The sequence below is a fragment of the Tyto alba genome, unplaced genomic scaffold (genome assembly GCF_018691265.1).
Source record: "Tyto alba isolate M040663 unplaced genomic scaffold, T.alba_DEE_v4.0 Super-Scaffold_2, whole genome shotgun sequence".
Lineage (NCBI taxonomy): Eukaryota > Metazoa > Chordata > Aves > Strigiformes > Tytonidae > Tyto > Tyto alba.
The window spans coordinates 30,269,197-30,292,429 of NW_024881282.1; the positions used below are offsets into that span (position 1 = coordinate 30,269,197).

Consider the following 23,233-nt stretch of genomic DNA (forward strand, 5'->3'; position numbering starts at 1 on the left):
ATGACTGATGAAAGTCAAACCCCCTTCTGGATATTGAAAGGACAGAACTCAAAAAAATAAATGTTATATTTGTACAGTAATTTAAGGGTTATTAATAAAGCACTGAAACTAGGACAATTATTTTATATTTTGTGAAAGGGGAGGTACCTTGCTGTCTAAATTCTTTCACTTGTTTTCATTTCCAACCAAATAACATCTGAGCCCCTTAGTTTATGCCATGCTTATGGCCTACAAACCAGTAGAAAAAGCACTACCTAAAGAAAATTATAAAGGGTAATAATGCTTTTGTGGTCATATCTTTTCCTTTTTCTTTTTTTTCTGCATATCGCTTCCCTCACACTGTCAACGAGAAAGCAGAAAATATGCTGTATGGCTTTTGGGTTTAGTTGTCTCAAAGGCAATTTCCTAACAGGATGAGTTTTGTTTTCTTGCTTCAAAAATTTCTATGCACAACTCTGCAACTTTAGTCAGATACTGTTTTTTCCTGAGCTCTTATTGGCACTTGAGATCAGCCAGCACTGGTTCCTTGTCACAGATTTTGGCAGTATCGTAACTGAATGTTGGTTCCTTGAAAATCACTCTTGATGGCTCACCAGGGTCTAACTCCAAAGAACTCTGTTAGCAGTTCCTACGTGTTTTTCACTTATGTGAGTCTTGCATCTTAAAAAAAAATTGTATTTTGCTGTAATGGCTAGGAAGCTTAGTAACCTGTTCTTAAGTGTGTGATGACTTAGTTGTTAATATAGTATGCATAAGACAGAATAATTAATGCTTTTTAAAATAAACTCTGGCCTTGCTTATATTGTGAAATCTTTTATACAGCCAAGGCCTCAGGAACATGAAGGAAATGAAGCACCTTACAAGCACACCAGTGGTTTGGGTTTTTTAAGTTGTAAGCAGGTTGCTAAATCTCAAAAAAATTGCTTGTGTTCTATTTAATATCTATCTTTAGTACAGCTATTCACAGTTTAAAATCTTCTGTTGCTGCATTTCACTAAGATCTGAAGCTACGAGATGATGGTTTTTATAATCTTTATTTAAATTGGAAGGATAGTCTTCAAATGAATGGAGGGAGGGTGAGGCTTCCACCTCACGTGGCAAGTTAACGGGAGTTTGGTGCCCTTTGGGATCTTCTCTGTAGTGCTTTTGACATTTTGCAGTGATGCTTCCATAGCAGCAAGTGGGTGCAACTTGGGGGGGTGGTGGTGGGGAATCAGTCTGAATTTGGGAGGATTGGTCTCTGTGTAGTCAAATGAGTGTTCAGGTTTTATCAGACTGAGATTAAAGACCCGCATGCCAGATGCAAGGTGTGTATAGGCTCTGCTGCTAACAAAAATGACTGGAAACTCCCCTTAATTTCAGGGGGTATCGATCAGATCAGATAATTTATTAAGTGATCCTTGGTATTTAAAGTCCCAGAAGAAACCTTCAGCACTGTTAATGAAAAATCAGTTATATTTTTGTGCTGTATTTATTTACTGATAAGGCAATATGCCTTTGAAGTGTTCATTCAGCTTCTTGGTTTGGGGAAGGCCGGTAACTTGGCTGCTTGTGTTAACGTGTTACTGCTACACAGTTCCTCAAGAGAGGGAGAGCCCGGTTAGTGAACCAGCTGTTGAATTTGGATAAATTATTACAGACCACCTTTTAGCAGCTGATGTCAACAAGGAAGACTGTAACTGCTAAGTCTAATAGAAATATGCTTTAACAGGGAGCAGAATAAACTGGCCTTTTCCTGGAATTCTCTGAACTGTCTGTTCAGTTCTGTGTTACTACTCAAAACCAATCAGGCTTCATGACTGTTGCTTCAGCTTGCGAAGCAAAGTTAATTGTATGGAGAACTCTCTTAACAATAGAAAAAAAATTATTGTAAGAAGTTGAGCTGTGAATAAGTAGTTTGACTGTGGATCTAGACTGGTAATTTTCTGACTCCTAGACATTTTTTTAAAAACGATTCAAAGATGTCATCTTCAGAAACATGTAGTCCAGGTCTAGCATACTCTGCTCGAGACAGGGGCTTGTAGACATCTGTGGGAACAGCACTAGGTTAATGTAGAATTCTGAAAATGCTGTACTTGAGTATATTTTTGCAGGTACAAGTCTGTGAAATTCTCATGGTAAGCACCAATAAGCCTCTATGGGTGGTCAGATGTGGGTTTTGTACTGTTGTAGTGTCTTTAATATTCTAACAAAGATTTCTCATGTTGCCTGTGTGAAAGTAGGAGGTGGAGCTCACTCCTTGTTTTCAAACTCTTACTGGATTAATCTAGTTAGGGCTGTGGAGATGTAGTCAAGGTCTTGGTTGTCTGGGTGGTGCTTTTGGGTGGGCTTCACCCCAGGACAAGCATACTAGAAATCATATTGTGAATTCCTACTGTCTGACTTTGTTTACAGATTGTCTCCTAACATTGCTGAACACTTGGGTTGTTTTCTCTCTTATTCTTCTGGAGTGTCTGTTCTAGATTTGCTTTAGACTTAACCTTTTTCTTTTTTTTTTTTTTTTTTTTTTGGCTTTAATTGCATGTGATCACAGTAACAAAACTTGCTTGGATATCCCAAGTGGAGCTTTTCTTTTGATCTTTGAGTCAGGGTGATGGGCTGCTGTGCTTCCCGCCTTTTTGTTGTGGGTGGTAGTGAAAAGTGCAATTCCAGAGACTGTTCCCCAAGAACTATCTTTTACTAGTATTCCTATGCCTTTTTTTTGATCACTTCTTACTGCCATATACCATGATGTGAATTTCAGGTTCTAAGTAGACTAAGGCTATTCAACTCAGTTGCTACTCTGGCTTCTTTAGTAATTTATTCGTGTCAGTGGTCAAGATACAAAGCTTGGGGGGGTGAGAAGGAGGGAGGAACTGTGTCCTGTGAGGTACAATGTGGTCTGTGTTACCACTTATTTGGGAACTTCTTGTAACTATACTTCTGGCTCTGGCACCCATAAGTGGTAGTGCTGTCCTGGGTTTAAAGCATAAAAACCCTATGGAGTCCTCTGCCATCAAGTAATCTCTTCTGTCCTGTCTTTTCTTTCTTTTTATTGATCGTCTGATCGTCCATTTCTTTCTTATAAAAGCTAATTCTTCTGTAATTCAGATATTACTTCTCTGACCTGCAGATTCTTGGAGTGTTGTATTTTCTCATGCTGCATTTATATGATTAATGTTTACCCCTGCAGTCGTGTTGGTGTAAGGTATCAGTGAAGTATTTAAACTTCAAGAACAATCCGTGTTAACAAAGCAGCAGTTTTGCTGGTTTGGTAAAACTGCTACAGACTGAGTCTTCCAATAGAACTGCGTTATGCTCCTATGTCAGTGCTAACATTTCTAAGAACCTTACTTAAGATGGGAGAAGTCCATAGATTAGGCTGAAGTGGCAACACAAATGTGGCTGTTGCCAAACATGGAGTACTAATCCTTGTATGCTGAGCAGCAGTTATTTTGGTTTGGTTTCTTTTCTCCCAGCCTCCTGACTGAAACAACCTGAATTTATAATTTTGTGGGTACTGTAGATGTGCCTGTTCTACTTTGATGTATTTTTAAAACCTTTTAATTCTCTCTAGCCTTGTTATGCTGGCTACCTAAGTTTTTAGTCTTGATACTGAGAAAACTTTGTAACCGGCAGTGGTGGCTAGCATCTGCCATTTTGGTTTAATGCTTTTGCCCAATATTGATGAATTTGGATTGTATCCGTGAGGAAAACTGCTTTTGATCATCTTTGGGAGTCTTTTGCAGTAGTTCATATTTTGATGAGCTAACAGAGAATACCTAGTTCATCACGTCAAGTCATCTGAAAACTCAAAAGTTATATGTAAGCTTACCAAAAATGGTTTCATATTGCCACCAATATTTTGATGCTGAAACTATTGTTTTTTGTTTGTATTTGCATAGAAACTGTGTGAGGGAATTCTGAGCATCCTTGCAAAAGACACGAAAACTTCATGTCAAGTTGCCTGCCTGGAGGCCCTCCGTATTCTCTCCAGGGACAAGAAGGTTTTAGTGCCTGTAACCACGAAGAGGAACATGCAGATCCTCATGAGGCTAGCAAAGCTGGGCACTGCGGAAGATCCTTTGGAGAGAGCATCTGAATTTCCTGTTATAGTAGAAGCTTTAAAATGCCTCTGTAACATCATTTTTAATAGTGCTGTTGCACAGAAGCTCAGTTTGGAACTGAATCTTGCAGCTATGCTCTGCAATCTTCTGGAAAAATGCAAGGACCAGCAGTTCGTTGATGACATTAAATGCTTTGATTTGCGTCTTCTCTTCCTCTTGTCGCTTCTGCACACAGATATTAGATCACAGTTGCGCCAGGAACTACAAGGGGTGCAAGTTTTGACTCAGGCTTTGGAAAGTTCCCTGAGTGTAAGATGGATGGAAGAATATAAAGCAGCAGAAGATCGTGACAGACCTCCTCTGTCTTTGCAAGAGACAGATTGTGCCATTGAGGCACTAAAGGCTCTTTTTAATGTAACACTTGACAGTTGGAATGTCCACAGCGAGGTAAGGCTTAGCTGAAGTGGTTTTTAACTTGGTTTTGTTTAGCCTGCAAGAGCCAGAACCAGCAGGTAGATACACAAGAGGCAATTGTTGTCCAAGCCCCAGAGCAAGGGTTTTAATACTTTTGCTGCTGTAATTTTGATGGAATATGATTGCATTTTTCAAAATAGAAGCTAAGGTAGTCCTGAAATTTTACGTCATAATTGCTCTATATGCAAATCCATCTGAGAAAATTTGTCTGTCTGAATTCTGATTGTGTCATGTATTGGTGATCTTGGGCTTTCAAGAGGTGTTGAGTCTTTAACACTTACTGCTTCAAATACCAAAATAACTGTTTTGTTCTTATTACTACTTAGACAAAAAAGATAATCCATACATTTTCTGTGTAATGGCAGAATAGCTTGGATTATATAATGCAAGTTAGAACTTTGTTTTCAAATAACAAATGCAAAGAAGACTATTTTGTAAGAGTCTTAGATTTCCAACAGTAAATAAATGCTGTTCACTAACAATTAGCTGTCTAGGACAAATTTTTTAATGTAAGTGTATCAGATGGCTACATCTCTGGAGATTGTGGACTACAGAAATAGGGTTATAATTAGAGCTGAGAAGTCTCCCTAGTTTTCTTCTGTTTTTCTGGGCATGATAATAAGCACATCAACTCTTGGTTTTTAACAAGTAACTCTGACGAAAGAGTGGCACCGGTTTTAAAATCTTTATCTCCCATCCTTCCAACAACCAGGTTTGGACTTAAACGTGATCTTATAAGATGAGGTCAAGGACGAGAACCAAATCCACTTTCATTGTTATGTCTTGTGAATAAGACTTACCTTGTTTTTTTTTTTTTTTTTCCTTAGACAAATATACCTCCTATGTGTTGCATCCCTAAATTTATAAACAGAAATGATAAGGATAACGTATTTTGTTGAATAACCTAAGTCTGTGCTACAGTAATAGAATTATATAGGGAATATTTCTTTTTAGTCCACATCATATTCTCTCTAAAACAGTGTTGTTAATTTTTGCTGGGCATTGTAAATATGCAGCATATAAAGCTAAGCAGAAGTTAGCAGTAGTTCAAATTTACAAATAATTGTTCTCTTTAGTGCGCTGGACTAAACAACAAGTTTTACAATAATCATAACATCAAAGAATGTAAAACTTGAGAAAAGTCTGAAGCTTACTCTTTGCTTTAATGTCTCAAGAATACCTGGAATAAGAAATCCTGAAACTTAAGATTGAGTGGGGGAAAAATCAGATAAGTGAATATTTCAAATTTCAAGGAAATATAAATGAAGTGAGGGACTTTTCTCTTATTTATATTCCTTAGACCTTTATTAAAAATATCTTTAACTTTGCCAGAGAAAGTTCCTTGTATTAGCAAGTGATCGTTTTGGAGGTAGAAGCTTGAGCAGAGCAAAATTTCCCAAAGTCAAACATGTAACACAGCTGCACGCGTGTTTGCTAGTTCAGAGTTTGAGAAGTATCGTCTCTGTCACTAAGTTCTCTTGTGTGGAGGAAATAATGTCAGGTGTTCTATTGGAAAATGAAGCTGTATTACATGTTCATCTCTTGAAAAGTAAGCTCTTGAAATCTGTATCTTGAAGTTGGTATGCTTTTACAAAATACTGGGCATCTGGAGAGAGGAAAAGCCCAGTTTACTGCAGAAAGGCGGACGGGAGGTGGCACACACTCGTGGTGTTACCTGATGAGGTTTCCTGGTGCCATTCTCTGTGGAATGAAGGAGGTTTTGTCCCACAAAACTTTTCCTTCCGAAAGAGCCCAAGCATGCAGCTGTCCAGAAAATTTCCCTCAGATTGGAGGAAGTTCTGGTGTTAGTAACCATTTTTGTTTTGGTTTTTGTTTTACTTGGATGACAGCGTAAGACATTTTGGGGTGGGAGAAGCTTATTTTGTGTTTTGAGATAAAGCTTATGTGGTAACTAAAAGTTTCTAAAAGCAAGGAACCTTTACTTTTAAGAGCTCTTTCGTAGTTGTAAACTGTTAGCCAGATATGTTAGGTGACATTCTTAGCAAGTACCCCTGTGGAAATATTAATGATCTGTAAGAGTAAACAGCATGTTAATTAAGTGGGCTGAAGATGCAGAATTTGAAGAGATTACAAACAGTAGACGGGATGGAAAATAAAAGGAGAGCAGAGAGGTTAGGCATGTGGGTAGAAAACTAAATGAGATCTGTCCTAAAGGAGAGAGAACTATTTGAAACCCCAGTATTTAATGACTGGAGGTGGTTTCAAAGTAGGAAAGCCAGACAAGAGCCGCAGGTGGTACAGTTGGCAGATTTGGATGCTGATGTTACAAAAGATGCGTTGAGGGGCTTTGTGCTAGGTCAAACACACCAGAACGTATGATGGATGCCAAGAAGAACTAATGAAAACGGATGAGAACAATGATACACACAGTTAAATGATTGTAGCTACTGGTGTACTTTTGTGTGGCTGCTGTCTGGTGGGAGATGGGAAGGGGGAATTGCTTGGAGAGAGCGAAAGTAGGGCAAATAAGGTTGCTGAGAGTTGAGAACTTATTAACAAAATGGAGAAAAGGTATCAAGGGAACTGAAGCAAGTGAATTAGAAAAAGAAACAGACTGGGCGGGCAATGAAACTGTTGGCAGGAAAAGGTCTAAATGAGGAGGAGGCAAATTAAATGAAGTACATATGTTATCTAAGTGGATGAAGAGGCGGCCGGGTGTAAATACAGGAAGGAAGATAATAGTGGTATATTAGGAGTAGTGGTATGGAATTGAGGAAATGCTTGTAACGGGGTTTTCTGGTAGTGAAGGCTCATTTAACGGGAAAAAAGTCCCCAGCGACTCTTACAAGGCCTAGTTAAAAGGCCAGCGTATGACAGTTACGTTGCATTAAACATTCAGTGAACTCTAGGGTAGAGTCCTTTTATTGATAGGGATGGATGTTATGATCTAATAGGTATTTTCCATCTTTAATTTTTATTATTCTAGTGACCTGAAACCCCACTTGCAATCTTCAAAATGAAAAAATGTCTTCATAATTTATATTTATATAGAATGAATCTCATCAATTTCGTTACATGGCTGCCATCCTTCGACACTGCTTATTAACCACGGGCCCTACTGAAGACAAAACTGAGGAGTTGCACAGGTTGGTAGAATTGCAGAACCAATCTATTTTAAAAGGTTATTTATTTTTTAAAAAATAGAAAGAAAAATACTTTGCCTAAAATCAAAAGTGGAAATCTGAGAAACAATGAAAAGGAATAATTTTGAATAAAATATTATTAATCTTTCTGGTGAAAGCTGTTTGCCTGAAATATTGTTTAAGCATGTCCACTATTCCAGAGGGAAAGTGGTTGGCAAGATAGTTATTTTTTGATCAACAATAGTGAAGCTGACCTTTTGGAAATGTTTTGAGTGCGTGTGCGTATAACTGAGGATGAAAATAAGTATGAAAATTCAAGGGGTAGTGCAAACTGATGTGGAATGCAACTTCTAGTGTTTTGTAGAGAAGCTGATAGAAAAACTGCATTTTGAGATTTCTGTATGTAACTTTTGCAATTCTGATGGATTGGAATGGAAATAACAAGTTGATATTTTCTCTCCAGTAGGTCTAGGCTGCTTTTTTGAAAGTACAAATACCAATTCCCTAGTAATTTTTTTTTTTTTTTCCAAAGATGAGTGAATCATCTTGCAGTTTTAGGTGCATTTTTTTTTTTCCTCAGTCCTGCACTCAACTGTTTGTTACATATTTGCAGCATTCAATCAAAATTCAAAGTATTTTTAGTGAGGTGGTGGTTCTCTGTTCAGTGTTACTGGTTTTTTCTGTGACACCCATATTTTTCTTCAAGTAGGTCAGCTGTTCACAGGGCCTGACAGTACGGTAGCTTCAAACACTATCCCATGCTATCTCTCGGCAATGAAAGTCAGTGTTGCTGTTTTCTTCTTCAGTGATGTTCTTATATCTAAGCGTAGGGTCTTTTGAAGATCATCTTCTGAACCAGCAGGCTCCAGGAAGAAGGATATAGCCTTTCACACCCAGCAATCTTGAAAGTGTTAAATGAACTTGATTAAAATCTTGGAAGGCTCTTAGAGATCAACAGTCTTAGTAGGTGAACACTAAAATCCTACATCATAGCCCTTCTCAGTTGGTGCAGACTAGTTTGGAATAATTCAGGATACCGCTGCAGCAGTTGCCATGACTAAAGTTAGTGCTGAGTGTGTCCTAAAAGCCACTCAGTGTTTTCTCTTTGCTGCTGCTTAATGTCAGGTGTTTTGCGCTCTCATCCTCCTTTAAGGGAGGGACTGGTGGGAGTAAATTACCTACTGCTGGGAAAATTGAACAGATTTGGATAAATTCAACAACTGCAAGAAGACAGAGATCGGCCTTTAGCATTTAAGCTTGTACATGGTAAGCAAGACTGCCTGATATTCTGGTGAATTATTATACAGCTGATGCTCTTCCCGTGAAAACAAGTTGTTTCCTTGTCCAGGAATCTGCCTAGTGTAATCACCTTGTAAAATGGGTCACCCTATAAAGTTTAATTATCTTATACTACTGCAAAAGGAGGCGTGTTATGCAGGTCCTTTTGGTTTTAGCTTTTGCAGACACTTGCAGATGAGCTCCAAAAAGGGCTTTACATATAGAAGTAGGCAGCTGTGGAGAGGATGTAGTATTGGTGTGATTTCTGTCCTTGCTTTTTTCAGTCAAAAGGGGTATTTTGTGTAGAGATGCTGCCCACATGGACCTTATGAAGACATCAAAAGTCAGGGCAAGATTTCTCCACAGTTCTGAGAGGGGGAAGCAGAACAGAAATGGTTACCACTGCCTTGTGTCACTTCCATTGTTTCCCCTTCTCCAGACTTTGTATAGCACTGCATCAGTCTTTCTGTTACGCTGGAAAAAAACTTTCTCCCACTGTTAGCTAACTGTAGCAAGTTCGTTTAGCTCAAGTTGATAGAAGAAAGAATGCAAGTATAGTATTGCTGCATGTAGTATTTGATTTTGATTTATGTCATACTTTTTTTTTTTTTTTAACATGCTATAAGATCACTCTGCACAGGTTTTGACTTTCACGATTCAAATATTTCAGCTCATTTGCAGAACCTGAGTTTTGTCTTTGAATGCTACAGGATGCAGTAAAACAGGAATAATTTAATATGCTTTTCCACCACGACTATTCATTACAAGGCAGCTCTGGGATAGAAAAGGTATAGTCAGAAGTAATGCCCCTGCAAATCCTCAGGGGGATCAGGGGCTTGGATCAGAGGGCCCCACTTCAGTCCCCCGATGTATTTGATCAAGCAAAACTTTTGCTTCTGATAGGAGCTTCAATAATGAATGTGTAAGTTTGTGTTAGCAGCCTATAGCTAAAAGAGTGAGGCTTTGTCAGTGTTTGGGCTGTTCGGTGTGCTGGACTCTGACCGTGCAATCTTTATTGCTAGAGATGAGGTGTGAGTCAGAGAGCAGAGTGCAACTTTTTGCTCTGCTTTCCACCTGGAGCCTATCAGTAAGGCAATGACAAACATAATGCTAAAAAATGAATAAAATATGAGCAATGTTGAATGCAGAAGAAACTTTATGAAGCATCAGGCAGGTGTATTTCTTAGAATTGCTGATCATTTGCACTTCTCTAAGTTTGTAAATCTGCAGAATGTAAGATGCTTAAATGAAGGTTTTGGGGAGCCTGTTAAAGCCCATTGCATGAATGCTTGTGCTCTGAATGTGTAAGCTGAGGATTTATTTTATGTGAGCATCAAGTGTTGGATACATGCCCTGAGCTGTGATGTACTGATTGCCAGTGTGACTATTTCTAAGTAGAAGTTACCTATAAAAATATCTTAACTAATTTAGTACCAAGTATTGTTGTCATTATTGTGGTTGTTGTGTCATTACTTAATGTGTCAATATGAACAGCTTAAAGCGCCGCATATTAGAGTGAGTGCCATTTTTGCCCACTAACAAGGTTTTAATCAAGGCATTCAGCAGCTCTAAATAGGCCTTTGCTTCTGAATTTGCATATCAGGAGGGGGCTGGGAGCAAGAGTGGGTGGATGTCATGTCCCAGTGATTAATGATCTCTAGGAAGCCGAAAAGGGGAGAGTAATATACGCAGTATTTCTACCCCCTGGAGTAGGAATGCAAACACTATTGTGCAGATCTGTGCATAGTCACTGACTTCCTGGTAGCTGGAGAATTTCATACACTCCTCTACCACAAATAAAACTGTCAGTGAAGTGACAAAGATCAGAAAGCCGGGCTTCATTTATTGAAAAGAATAGCTCAGACACAGTGATCCAGAAAATTAATTTTGTAGGTGTTTGGGAACTTGGTTGTTTAATAAGAAACTGGTAAAAAGAGAAGTTTTGATGAAAGGCCTGAAGCCACCAAATATTTGTTGAATTTCAGTCTGTTTTGTTTCTGGAGAGGAATAACTTACATGATGTAAAAGATATATCTTAAACGGGAATTAGAAAAAAAAAAAAAACCAAAGAGAGCAAGCTTTCCAAAAAGTAGAAGTTGTCTGAATTTCAATTGCTAAAAGAGCAAAAGGGAGATGGCACAATGTGAAACAGCTACCCAGACTGATCAGACCAAAACCAGCACATTTGTTAGAAATTCTGTTATGTTTGATTGTCGTGATTTGTTTTCTCTTTCACTAATTCTTTGTTAAAATTGTATTAATAACATAAAAACGGAGGGCAGCTTCTAAGCAGATATTATTAAAAGTGTTAAATGAAGTAGGTTGAAAAGTTTTTTCTGTTCTTAGAACTCTTCTCCAATCCTTGAAACATTGGTGCTCATAGTTTCATTGATAGCTTTGAGGTCTGCATATGTAAGCCTAAATAGTTCTGTAGTATTCCTAAATGTATTCATTTGTAAGTTTAGTTGAGCATCAGCAAGAAAATAATGACAGAATTCTCATTTGTGCAGAATCTGTGTAATTTAGCCCCATATTCAGGAATAGTACAAATGCAAGTCTGTATAATGAGAACAGACAGGATAGATAGCAAACACAGGGGATGTGTACCATACCAGAGACCCTTGCAAAGTTCCATCCTACTCCATTAAAGAGGAGGGAGGGACTCTGTGGTCTGATTTAAATCACTTAATGAATATTCGGGAAGTGTTCCGCTTTGTGCTTTGTAGAATGCAAAGACTACCAGCTACTGCAAGGCGGTGCTTGGTACAGAAACCTGAATCTTTTTCTAATGTGTTAAAAGCCTTCTGTATTTCCTATGCTCTACAAGGTAAGTGAAGGTGAAAATATTTCAGGGGACTGGAGAAACTGCCACCACGCCCCACTGTTTTAGGAGGAGGAAGTGTTTTCTATGGGGTAGTTTGTCACATTAATGGTGGTAATATGGATACATGGTAAAATGTTTTAAATTTCAAGGAGGAAAAAACTCTGAGCGCTGCAAATCAATGTGAGAGTTCCCCCTGCTGTCCTGCAAGATCAGCTGCTGTAACACACTGCTGGAAGCTGTGTCTTATCTATGGGAAAGGGTACGGGGGCGGGGGGCTGGAAGTAATAATGCACTGCTGCAGTATAGCTGTTGGAGCTTTTGTCTTTCTTTCTCCTTGTTTGTTCCAAGAGCCAGCGCTCAGGCGATAATGCATGCCACCTTCTTTAAAACCCAGAGAGTAGAAAATAAAGCATTGTTTGAGTTGCAGGGCCTCTTTTTGGTTGCAGTTGTACAAACAGTTTATGGTGAGTTGTACTCTGTTTTTAATCCTTTCTTCCAAATGAATAATGAATTTCTAAAATCTGTTTCAGCAATGCAATCAACCTCTTAAGCAATGTTCCCGTTTCTTGCTTGGATGTTATTAGTCCATCATCCCAAGAGGAAACAGATATAAAATACAATGGTATGAATATGCGAGCAATTCAGATTTTACTGGATTTCATGGAGAAGAGAATAGACAAGGTATGGGCTGCAAAGATTCTTCACAAAAGGGGCCTCTCTCGTTAAAGCAAAACTGTGCATATGTAAAGCTTCTTTCAAACCTTTCAGATAGTATTTAGCACAAATATGGATGTCCTTGCTTCTAGATTGTGAAGCATCTCAAAATTGAGAACAAATTCCTGTGAATATCTGAAGCTTGTGTGTGTGTGAGGATGAACATTTGGCTTTTTGTTTATATCAGTGTAAAGTTCATGTTATGGTTGTCGCATAGGACTTCATTGAAGGGTTCACAGGCTTTGAAAAGGAGAATTTGCTCTTAAAAATATTTTATTTGTATTTGGTTTTATTTTAGGGAAGCAGCTACAGAGAAGGTCTCACTCCAGTTCTGAGTTTATTAACTGAATGCTGCCGAACTCACAGGAATATCAGGAAGTTTATCAAAGCTCAGGTAAGTAAAATATTCATCAAAATTTGAGGATGAAGCTAATGATAAACTTTTTGAGGTTTGTACATCAGTGCAAGACACAGGTACTTTAAAAGTATGAATGGCTTCATATTAAATTACCCACAGACTTCTCTGCAGTATTCTTTTCTGTTAGGTCTCTGACAACTGTCAACTATAGAAATAAATTTTAAGTCATGTAAATCAATAGGTATTATGGCCTAAGTTCCACGATACATTTTGTAAAGGTGTTAAATAATAACGTTAAGGGATATCGTAAAGCTGTGTTAATGTGGGTCACCATGGGTCATGTGACGTGGGAACACAGAACTCAGGTCAGTCTGTCCACTTACATCCAGCATATCAAAAAAATTTCAGTGCAGTTAAAACTTTGCAAAGCCGTGTGGTAGGCCGTGAGGCTACAGGTGTTTGGGTGAGTTCTGCCTGAGCTTGAGTTTGACCTGACCTCAGCAGGCAGGAGTCACTGGAATTGCAACTTGCGTACCCCAGTGTGTATCGGCTGTTCTGTCAGAGTAAAACTCTGTCCCTGGACAGAGGCACGCTTCATCACTTGGTCTCTTGAAAGAGCTGTTTAATACAGTACAGACTGCGGGTAGGCTTTTTACAGGAAAAAAGGTTTCCATGCCATGGTTAAAGATCTGAAGAATCTCTGTGGCTTGGTGGTTGGGTGTGGTGTTTTCTGTTTGTTTTGCTGCTTTCCTGAAGTTGAGTGGAGAGAACTTAAAAGATGAGCAAGGGAAAGACAACTGAAACCAGCTGAGAAATATTCTTTTCCCTAAGATGCAGTGATATTCGGGTTGCATTGTAGATGCCGCTCCCAGATCAAAGCTGCGCCTGAATTAATAAATGGAGTTTATAATGGAAAAGAGCATGTATTTTCTGCCTCTTTAATCTATACCAGAAAAGTGTTTTTGAGGAATTTAAGAAACTCTTTCTTGCTGTTTATTGTCTTTGTTCACAGCAGTTCTTTCCTAGGATACTCTTCTGATCTGTTAAGTAAGAAAAAAATAAAATAAGAAATTGCAGAACCAAATGTTCAGACATTAGAAAATGAAGTTTTCTGTATGTTTTTATGACATCTCAGTGTCTAGATCTCAGGATATAACTGCATGCTGTCTCCTACCACAGGACCACTGCCTCATTTGGTGCACAGAATGGATGGATACTGCTAACTGCATGACCGGATGTTTGATATTTTGAATTGCCCTCATTGTTAAGTGTTGGCCTTAGGCTTTATTTATTGTTCACTATTCAAATTCTGATCTGAAGACAGAATGATTAATTTCCTCATGGACTGTCCTATGGCACTCATCACTGTATTAGTATTAGAGTACTCTAAAAACATTAATTCATTCTTACAACGCTCTGTGAAATGGCAGTCATGGTACTATCCCCATTGGGGAAAGTAAGCAGGGACAAAGTAAAATGTTTTTGCTAATTGTTTGAATACTTAGTTTGAAAAAGACGGGGTCTGTTTTGTTCAAAGTAGCCAATCCTGTAGCGTTCATTTGTTTAAGTATCAGTTCCCAGTGAGTCCTGTTTCAGTAGTAATTGTGCAGTAATTTTGCACAGAACATGACATTTTACATTGGACACCTAGAAGACAAAGGACCTGCAATTTCTTATGACAATTAGTGATGTCTTTGGTTTCATTCCCTAGTAAAACACTGAAGGTCTATAATTCTTACAGGAGTCTTCAGATCATTAAATATTTCATATATGGCCCAGATTTGTTTGCAGATCATACCATATCCTGTGAATGTGAAAAAATTAATGTAGGTTTTGAGTCTGAAGGCATATGCACAAGGAGATGGATGTTAGGTTGCAAAACCAGCCATTTTTGGGGCTCCTTCTCCCTTTCTTGGGGGTTGAAGTTAACAATATTAATGACATTTAATGAGAAAATAGTGTGCTTGAGGAAATGTTAAAGAGTGTTTTCTCCAAAGTATTTTTTTAAGTTTAGCTTAATCTTTTAAGAGTGTTTTCTGGGAGAAGTACACATTTCCTCTATACATATAGAGAAAATGTTTGAACTTTATGGTGGTGGAACTTGCAATGTGACTTATTTTCCTGCTTTTTCATTATAAGTGTATTAATTGTTCTGTATAAATTACACATCATGTTAATACTGTAATTTTTCTTTAAGCTGCTATTTTCAGTGCTTTTACCAGGTATCTGAGCAAAACAGAAGAAACAAAGAACATGAGGTTACTGCTGCCTGTTGGCCAGCTATTTTGGGACTTAAACTCATTTGTGTTCTTAAACTCCTAATAGTTTGTTCGGTTTCTTAAAGTCTGCATTTGGGACTGAGTACTCTTCTGCCCAGGGTGGCAGACCAGAAGCAAGAGTCATTACTAGTGCATGTCCGTATAGCTGGGTTGATTTTATTCCTTTTTTTAAAGGAGCAGAGCTTACAGTATTTTCTTGTTCTGTTGACTGTGTTTGTTTCTGCAAGGATTGGATAGGTATTGCCATGCATTCTATGCTGGTTTTCCTCTTTTTGTGCTGCTAGGTATTGCCTCCATTAAGAGATGTATCAAATCGTCCAGAAGTTGGCACAACAGTGAGAAACAAGCTTGTGCGCCTTATGACACATGTTGACCTTGGAGTAAAGCAAATTGCAGCAGAATTTCTTTTTGTTCTTTGTAAAGAGAGAGGTAAAATTTTTTTTTCTTCTCCCTTTTATATAAGGTCTTGCTGTGATTAGTATATTTGCCCCTTGCTGTAACTCTCCATTCTTCTAACACTATGCTGTTTTTTGTTTTGTAGCTGATTACAGCTCAATAATTTTCTCTGTTGCTCTTTGCAGTTGACAGCTTGTTAAAATATACAGGCTATGGCAATGCCGCAGGATTGCTGGCAGCAAGGGGCCTGCTAGCAGGAGGAAGAGGAGATCATTGGTACTCAGATGATGAAGATACAGATACAGAAGAATACAAATCTGCAAAGCCAAAGTATAGTATTGTTTTCAATTCTGCATATCCTGTTGCAATTCAGATGTTCTGACATATTTTTGTTTCACCTTTTCCAGTGAGGCCAGTTTTGGGATTACATATGCTTACATTAACTGTTACCCACTGTTGACTTCATGGTCTAACTGAGGAACCAGCCTCTAATAGTGACCATCATATAGTCAGATAGCTTCAGGACAAAAATTTAAAAAAAAATCACTATGAAGAATGATTTAACTTCAGTCTGAATAACTGTTTAAAATTCAAGTGTGAAAAGAGATCTTTGAGCACATTTTAGAAAAAAAATATAGTAACGAATTTAGCAAGGATGGCTTTTGCCCCAGATTTTTCAGGAACTTGCATGAAGTTGCCAAACTACTAACTAACTACTGTTTGTGGGGTATATCTCTGTAACAGAGAAAATAAAGGTGTCAAATGTGGCTTAAGGTTTAAGCAGGACTTTGTCAAAAAGGAACAAACCTGTAGGTCTAGTTTCAGTCAGTCAGATTGCCTGGTACTAAAATTTTCCTAAAGAACTGAATAGGTCACATAGGTAAATATGTAAGAAGCAAAATGACTTCTGCAGAAGTCATGCACCAAGAATCCAGTATATTTGTTCGAAGGATTCGGTGATCATATAAGAAACTCTCTCTGTTGGTTTTTATTAATTGTAATTGATTTGGTATTAGAGATTTCAGTTTGTCATGTTACATCCATGATTTGATGCCGTTTTAAGTAGGTTCTGAAATTGGGCATCTGAAGCATGTTACATTTCCGGCTTATTCCATTTTCCTTGAATTACCCAGACATGAGCACATACTTGACAGGGCCCTGTGGCTTATTGAAAGATTCTTATTAAGGAACATGAAAAAGACAAGATGAAATGTTTAAGAAGTTACAGGAATTATCTTGCTTCTATGCTAAGAAATGAACTCTAAAACAGGAGGTTTCTTTTTATTTCTGCACTTCAGGATTTTTTTTTTCTTGTTCTTTTGTCTTTGGTCTTCTTTCAAAAGCCTAACATCCAGTTGTATGCATATAAGTAAAACTATAACATCTATTTAGTTAAAATCTGACATTTAAATTAAACATTCTAGACAGCTGTCAGTTGATTTAAGCATCTGATTTTCTGTATTGCTGTTAAGTATTTGTGATTAAACTGCTTGAAAAGATGATTTGCCCTGGAAGTGTTCTTTAAAACTACTACGCTGCTTTTGTTATCATTTCCGTATTGCCATTCATTTGTTTTAACAGTGAAAATAAAACTGGCATTGTAAATTTTCAAAGTAAAGTAACCTTAATTTGGTTTGACCAAAAAAATCATCATGGGAGGGGAATAGTAAACTAACTCAATGTTTCTTCATGAAATAAGAAGATGTAACTGGAACCTGTCTATATTTTTAAAATGAATCCTATACAGAATTAGTTTCAGACGTGTATCTGTTATTGTGTTCCCTAAGTCATTATTACTAATAAGATTGGCATTATTAACATCATTATCCCCCTGCTTTCAAACTGCTTGTGTATGGGTTATAACAAGTACTAGTGGACTGTGTATTTCTGAGTTGCTAACAAGAAATTAATACAGTGAATCAACAGATAATACAACAAATCGTGAGAAAAGGCTACAGAAAAAGTATAAATATGAAAGTTGGCTATTTGTAGTAAAAACTTCCATGTGCAGCTCAGACAGTTTTAGTCTTGGTGTTTTCTGTTAGTGTGTTCCTCTTTCCTCCTATCAAGAAGATAGAAAAATTACATATTTCTATAGAAATGTAAACTGTATTGTTTTTCTACCTCCAGCATTAACCTTATCACTGGTCACTTAGAAGAACCAATGCCCAATCCAATGGATGAAATGACAGAAGAACAAAAAGAATATGAAGCTATGAAGCTTGTCAACATGTTTGATAAACTTTCCAGGTATTGTATTATAGCTGCTTTTTGAGGGAGGCAGCTCGTATCCTGGCTCTTTACTAAGGTCTGGTGCTTCAAAATAGTGCTATAATCGACTTCTTCACAGGGTTAGGACTGCTTTATATGCAGAGAAAAATGTTTAGCACTTCAAAGAAAAGTGTGATATGTGACAGGACTTCAGAGGAAACCTCTTTCGGAGAGGATTGGACAGAGTCTGGAGGATCTGGTGGTGAGGGGACCAGCCTCCTAAGTGCATAGGCTGGTAATAATTAAAATAATTTCTCCTTTTCAAGCATGGGACACAATCCAAGCCAAGGCAAGTGTACTTATTTTCCCCAAGTCAATGAGCAGCATCTCGTGGTAACTACTTACGTCTGCTGCTTATATGAAGAACAAATACAGTATGAAAATAGTTGTCACCAGAAACAATAAATTATATAATGGAGCAATTAAAACATAATTTACAGTTAAGAATTATTGTGAATTTATTGGTGTATGTGTGGACTGGATTACAAATGAGGCTTTATAATTTGTTTTAAATGACTGAGGTAATGCCATAAAAGAAAATGGTATTTCATGTGACATAAATCTGTATGCTATCGATACAGAAAGTTGATTTTTATTTTATAACTTTTTGTATACAAAAATGGAATAGACGTGTGCTATTAGTTGTAGCTTTTTTTCTCTTTGACTCAGTATGCCTAGGATATGCTGGTTTTAATTCCCCCATACTTGTAGCCATATTGAAATGATTGCTCGTAGTTTGTTTTCTGCATAAGCAAAGTTTTACGTTCTTGAGGAACACTTGATGTAGTACTACTATACCACTGAACTGAGCGGGAGGAATTTAGGTAAATATGTAAGTGGATCTTTCTTCAAACATGGGAAAACTCAGCAGCTAGAAATGTGTTTGTGTTCTGTGAGTGTCTGTAAATATTCAAATAACAAGATGTATTGAGAGAAATTCAGCAAACCGAGTATTTTTACATCTCTATTAAAGATTAGGAATACATCAAAAGATATGGGGGAATCTGGATTTTATATCAGCTGACAAAGACTGAACTATAAGCAGGAGCAAAAGCAGAGAAGGATCTCAGAACAACTGATCTGAGACTGTCAGTGAAGTAATTGGATACTTTTTCACATTTGCATGGAAGGCAAGTATATGACAGTCTTTTTAATAAAGAGAAGAAAATGCAACGCACGTGTGATCTTAACTACTGTGTAAAATGGAATGATTGCTATGTAAGCTAGAGAATTAAGATGCTGAGCATTAGGGGTACCACAGTAAAATGACTAAGTGGTCTAAAACTTTTTTCAAAAGGAAGATTGAAACCGGAGATAAACTAAGACTGAAGACAAGTCAGTTGCTGTCCCTATAGCCCTTACACAAAAAGTCCAAATGGCGATCCTGTAGCATAAGAGCCTTTTCAGTTTGGAGTATTGGAGGCACCTGCTCTGTTGCTGCTACAAACTGACAATAACCAAGCAGCTGGTGCCCTGTGTCACTGCTTATCCTCTTGGCCAGGAGCATTACTTTCACCTTGGCCTTTCTGTGTGGGTTACATCCACCTGCAGTTTCTTCTATAGTACTTAGACGGCAGGCTCTTCAGGGCTGGGACTCTTTCTTTTAAGGTTTTTGTTTGTTTGTTTTCCAGTATAGTGATTACTGTGGGACAGTGTTGTTGATGTGACCCCTTGAGGTGCTGTGATAACATGAATAAAATCACTTGACTGTTCTTCCCACCCTTTTTATTTCACTGAAATTTGGGCTGGGGGGCAACGCTGGCAGGAGACTTGGTTTTGGGAGGCAGTGGGATGTTTTTAATAAATGTAATTGAGTGCAATTGTGGGTTTTGCAGATGTTAAATAAAATGGGAAGCTGCCTGTCTTGTATACGAGAAGAAAGAGCTAGTAACATGCTGATAGTAGTGGGATTCCTTCCACGTTTTTGGAATTGAACACTTCTGCCTCCAGCTTGAGCCCTTTCAGTGCTGGAAGTTCTCAGAGACTTAAACCCGCCAGCGGAATGCACTTTTTTCCCTTGGTTTGCAACCTACAAATTCAAACTGGAGATCGCTTTGATAGGAGTCTTCAGTTGATTCTGGGTTTTGAATCTTGCTTGGTGGCAGGTTTCCTACTTCTGCTGGTCTTTGTTGTTGTCACTGCAGGAGGGGACATACACCATGACCTGAGCAGTTTCAGTCTGGTGCAGTGCTTTGCTTATGAGAGAGGGGGAAGTTGGGCAGAGAACCAACAGCTCCTTCTAATCCTGAACGAGCTTCTGTAACTTTATCTGCGTAACGTGAACAAGAGCTTAGAGTGAACTTGCATGATGTACAGCAAAACTGGTTTTCTTAGTACACCTGTATTGCCCCAGTAATGAAAGCCAAGCTTTAAAGAGCTAGCATGCTTTTACTGGAGAAAGGTGTGGGGAAAAAAAAAGAAAAAAGTTGAAGGATTGACAAACTTGCTTCTCTACCTGACTGATGAGAATAAGCAGGCCAGTCATGTTCTAGATTTGGCTTTGACTGGCTCTGTCTCATTTTTGAAAAGTTACCTGATGACGGATTGAACTCCGAATACAAATTTGCAAAACAGTACTACATCATTTAAAAGTTATAGGCTTCATTAATGACTGCTGTTTACACTGTACGCTTTGTACAGGTTTACTGAAACTATAAGCAATAAAGTGTCATTTTCTCCCTTGTTCCATAAGATGCCAGTGGATTTTTGCTCCTCAGGTGTCTCTTTATTTTCACTATTGGCACTGAAGAATTGAAACTGCTTTGGGGTGATGTAAAACTGATCATGGTTTCGGTAATTTCAGGTCTTACTTTTAAAGTTTTTCTGTTTTGTTAGGTTGTTGGTGTTTAGGCCTGTTCATGGGGTAATTGACCATCAACAAGGCTAAATGAAAATTAATCACCCAGTTTTGTTCTATCAAAATGTATGGAGGCAAGCTGAATATTGTTTGTGAACCCATTTCCCTTGCCCAAATATTTTAACATAGACTTGGGTTCAACAGAAGCTCTTACAGAAATCAATATTTTGCTCAAATTTGGCTGGATGATACGACTTTTTGAAATCATTAAATAGATATGAATTATAAGTGTAAATTAAGATGAAAAACCTTGATTGCTGCAACTCTTGGGAGATGTAGTTATTACTTAGGTAGTTTGCTGCATGCCTGAACTTGGCCCTGATGTAACTTTATGGGCTTTGCCTGCAGTAAGGGTTGATGCTATCTTGTTGATTCTTTGAGAATTGTTTGATGACTGTAAACTGGTGTCCTCTCTATGTATGTGATGCACATCTTTGAGCTTTGAAAAACTCCCCAGATCTGCAAGAAGATTTAACTCAACCTTTCGTTTTTGCAAAATATCATTAGCCACCTTAAATCAGTGTTGTCATTTTCTGTCTGTTTATATCATAGATTATTGGAAATACTCTGTGTTAATTAAAATGTCTGAAAAAAAATGCTAACATTTTTTCTATTATAAATGGTGGGTAGAATTGTATATTAATTGACTAATTTAAAATGTCAGGATGCTTTTTCCAAGCCAACCTTGTATTAATAGCAAGAATCCTTTTGCTGTTGAAATGGTCTCCAATTATCACAGCTTGGGTTTTGTTGTACATTGAACAGAAGTCAACAAAACGAGTGCGTAAGAGAACCTGCCTAAATAAGCAACCATACTCATTAAAAACACAAAATTAATCATAGGATGAATGAAGAAGGCAATGTTACATAGATTTTTTTTTTTCCTCCCCTTTCTAATCATAGAACAAAATAATGTTACATGAAAGGATCGGAACTATTATGTAGTACTCAATTATGAGGAGGTGAATAGGTCCCTAACATGCCATTTTATCAAAGGAGCAGACTGGTGTTTACATGATGGCTGTTTCATTGCAGACACAATCATTAATTCCATGTGTCAATACTGCCCTATAGCACATAGAGCAGCCAAGAAAGAGTTACCCTTCAAAACAAGGGAATGATTTTTGAGTCGTTATCAAGCTAAATGGCAAGCAGGAAGCTAGAACTTGTATAGACACATTTGAAGGGACTCTTGGGAGATCTGGAAGTGGAAGAAGAGAATGCATTTTACCAACTGCTTAATTATGATGTGTTTCTAAGTACACTTGAATAGAATGCTTTGTTTGCATTCGAAAAATGAGCGTGGCAAGAAGGTGTATTTGAGTATATGGGAGGTCACATAGGGATGTTCAAATATGTATAAATATGCACATTGTGTACTCATATATATCTTTATGGATACAGAAGCATTCCCGTTGCCACTACTGGGCTGAAGCAATTTCTCTGCTGCCCTATAGATGTACCATAAACATCCAGTTTCTGACTGGTGACCTGTCTTCTGGGGCTGTTTGTGCCAGTTCCTGGTGCTTCCCTTGCCACGTTGTATCTCACCTTAAACAGCAAGTGCATCCTCAGGTAGCCCAAGCTGTCAAAAGCTCAGCTGATGTCTCTAAGCAGCCAGTGCTAAATGGGCAAATTGCTGAGGCTGGCCAAGCTGAGACCGTTCATAGCAGGGAAGGATCAGCTCTGTGGGCTCTTGCGTGGTGCTGAAGTTAGCTGTGTGATGCCTCTTGCAGTCCTACCCAAAATTCTGTTATTTAGCAGATGGTTGTTCCAAACTTCTGAAGCTAGCTTTGTAGGCAGCCCATATCTCTGCATCTGCCTCCCTCTGTATTTTTCCTGTTTGGGTGTTCAGGGCGTGCAGTCAAGTCTTCACTAGTGAAAGGATGCCATGTTTTACACCATTTTAGGACTATAGTTAGGAAACAAACAGGCTGAACCCCTGCTTCTCCTCCTACCTCTTCTTTTGATATACTAGAATATTTCTGTCTTCATACAGTGCAGTTTTACTGGGTAATATTTGTCTGAGGAAGGATGTGTGGAGTTCAGGCTCCCAATACAGAGGAAGAACCGCAAACTTGTAACAGCTATCATGCGTCCTATTCAGGGACCTGCAAAGCAGGAAGCTCATGCAGGAGCAGAAAGGTAATTGATAGACATCCTTGTTATTCTATGAAATGCAAGAACAGCCTAGCTCATGGTTAAAGGCTAGAGAGGAGGAAATGCATTGGGAAAGAACCTCAGGTGCAGCACAGCACAGCGCATAATGGTGCACGTTGAAATGAGCACAGTGAGCTGAGAAACAAGCATCTGAGCATCACGAAAGAAGATACAAATAAACGTCAGTGGCTCAGACTTCTGCATTACATTGTCATGCAAAACTCGGTGCATTTATCCCCAAAAGACCTCCACAAAATCCACAGACCAAGACTTGTGCATATGGATGTGTCTTGCCTATTGCATCTGGTGTTCAGTGTCTCTGCAGATGACTTGCTGGGAGGAAAAAGTTTGTGTCGAGTTCTGGAGTGTGTGTAGCAGGATGTAAAAATGAAGCACAAAAGGGAAGTTGCAGAGAAAGAGCTGTGTCTTCATGATTGACAAATGATGAGCTAGGACTTCTTGAAAATTTTTA

The 23,233-nt window shown here is 38.2% G+C and overlaps 1 protein-coding gene across 4 annotated transcripts in view; it reads left to right on the forward strand.

The window, feature by feature from the left end:
- The window catches only part of RIC8B (RIC8 guanine nucleotide exchange factor B), a 37,047-nt gene that overhangs the window by 10,438 nt on the left and 3,376 nt on the right, over positions 1-23,233 (forward strand). For all 4 annotated transcript variants that reach the window (XM_042792563.1, XM_042792564.1, XM_033004436.2 and 1 more), the window contains 7 exons: positions 3,885-4,493; positions 7,533-7,627; positions 12,257-12,407; positions 12,739-12,834; positions 15,362-15,506; positions 15,659-15,803; positions 17,604-17,723. In XM_042792563.1, the coding sequence (XP_042648497.1) occupies positions 3,885-4,493; positions 7,533-7,627; positions 12,257-12,407; positions 12,739-12,834; positions 15,362-15,506; positions 15,659-15,803; positions 17,604-17,723 (1,361 nt within the window). The remainder of the gene's footprint in view (positions 1-3,884; positions 4,494-7,532; positions 7,628-12,256; positions 12,408-12,738; positions 12,835-15,361; positions 15,507-15,658; positions 15,804-17,603; positions 17,724-23,233) is intronic.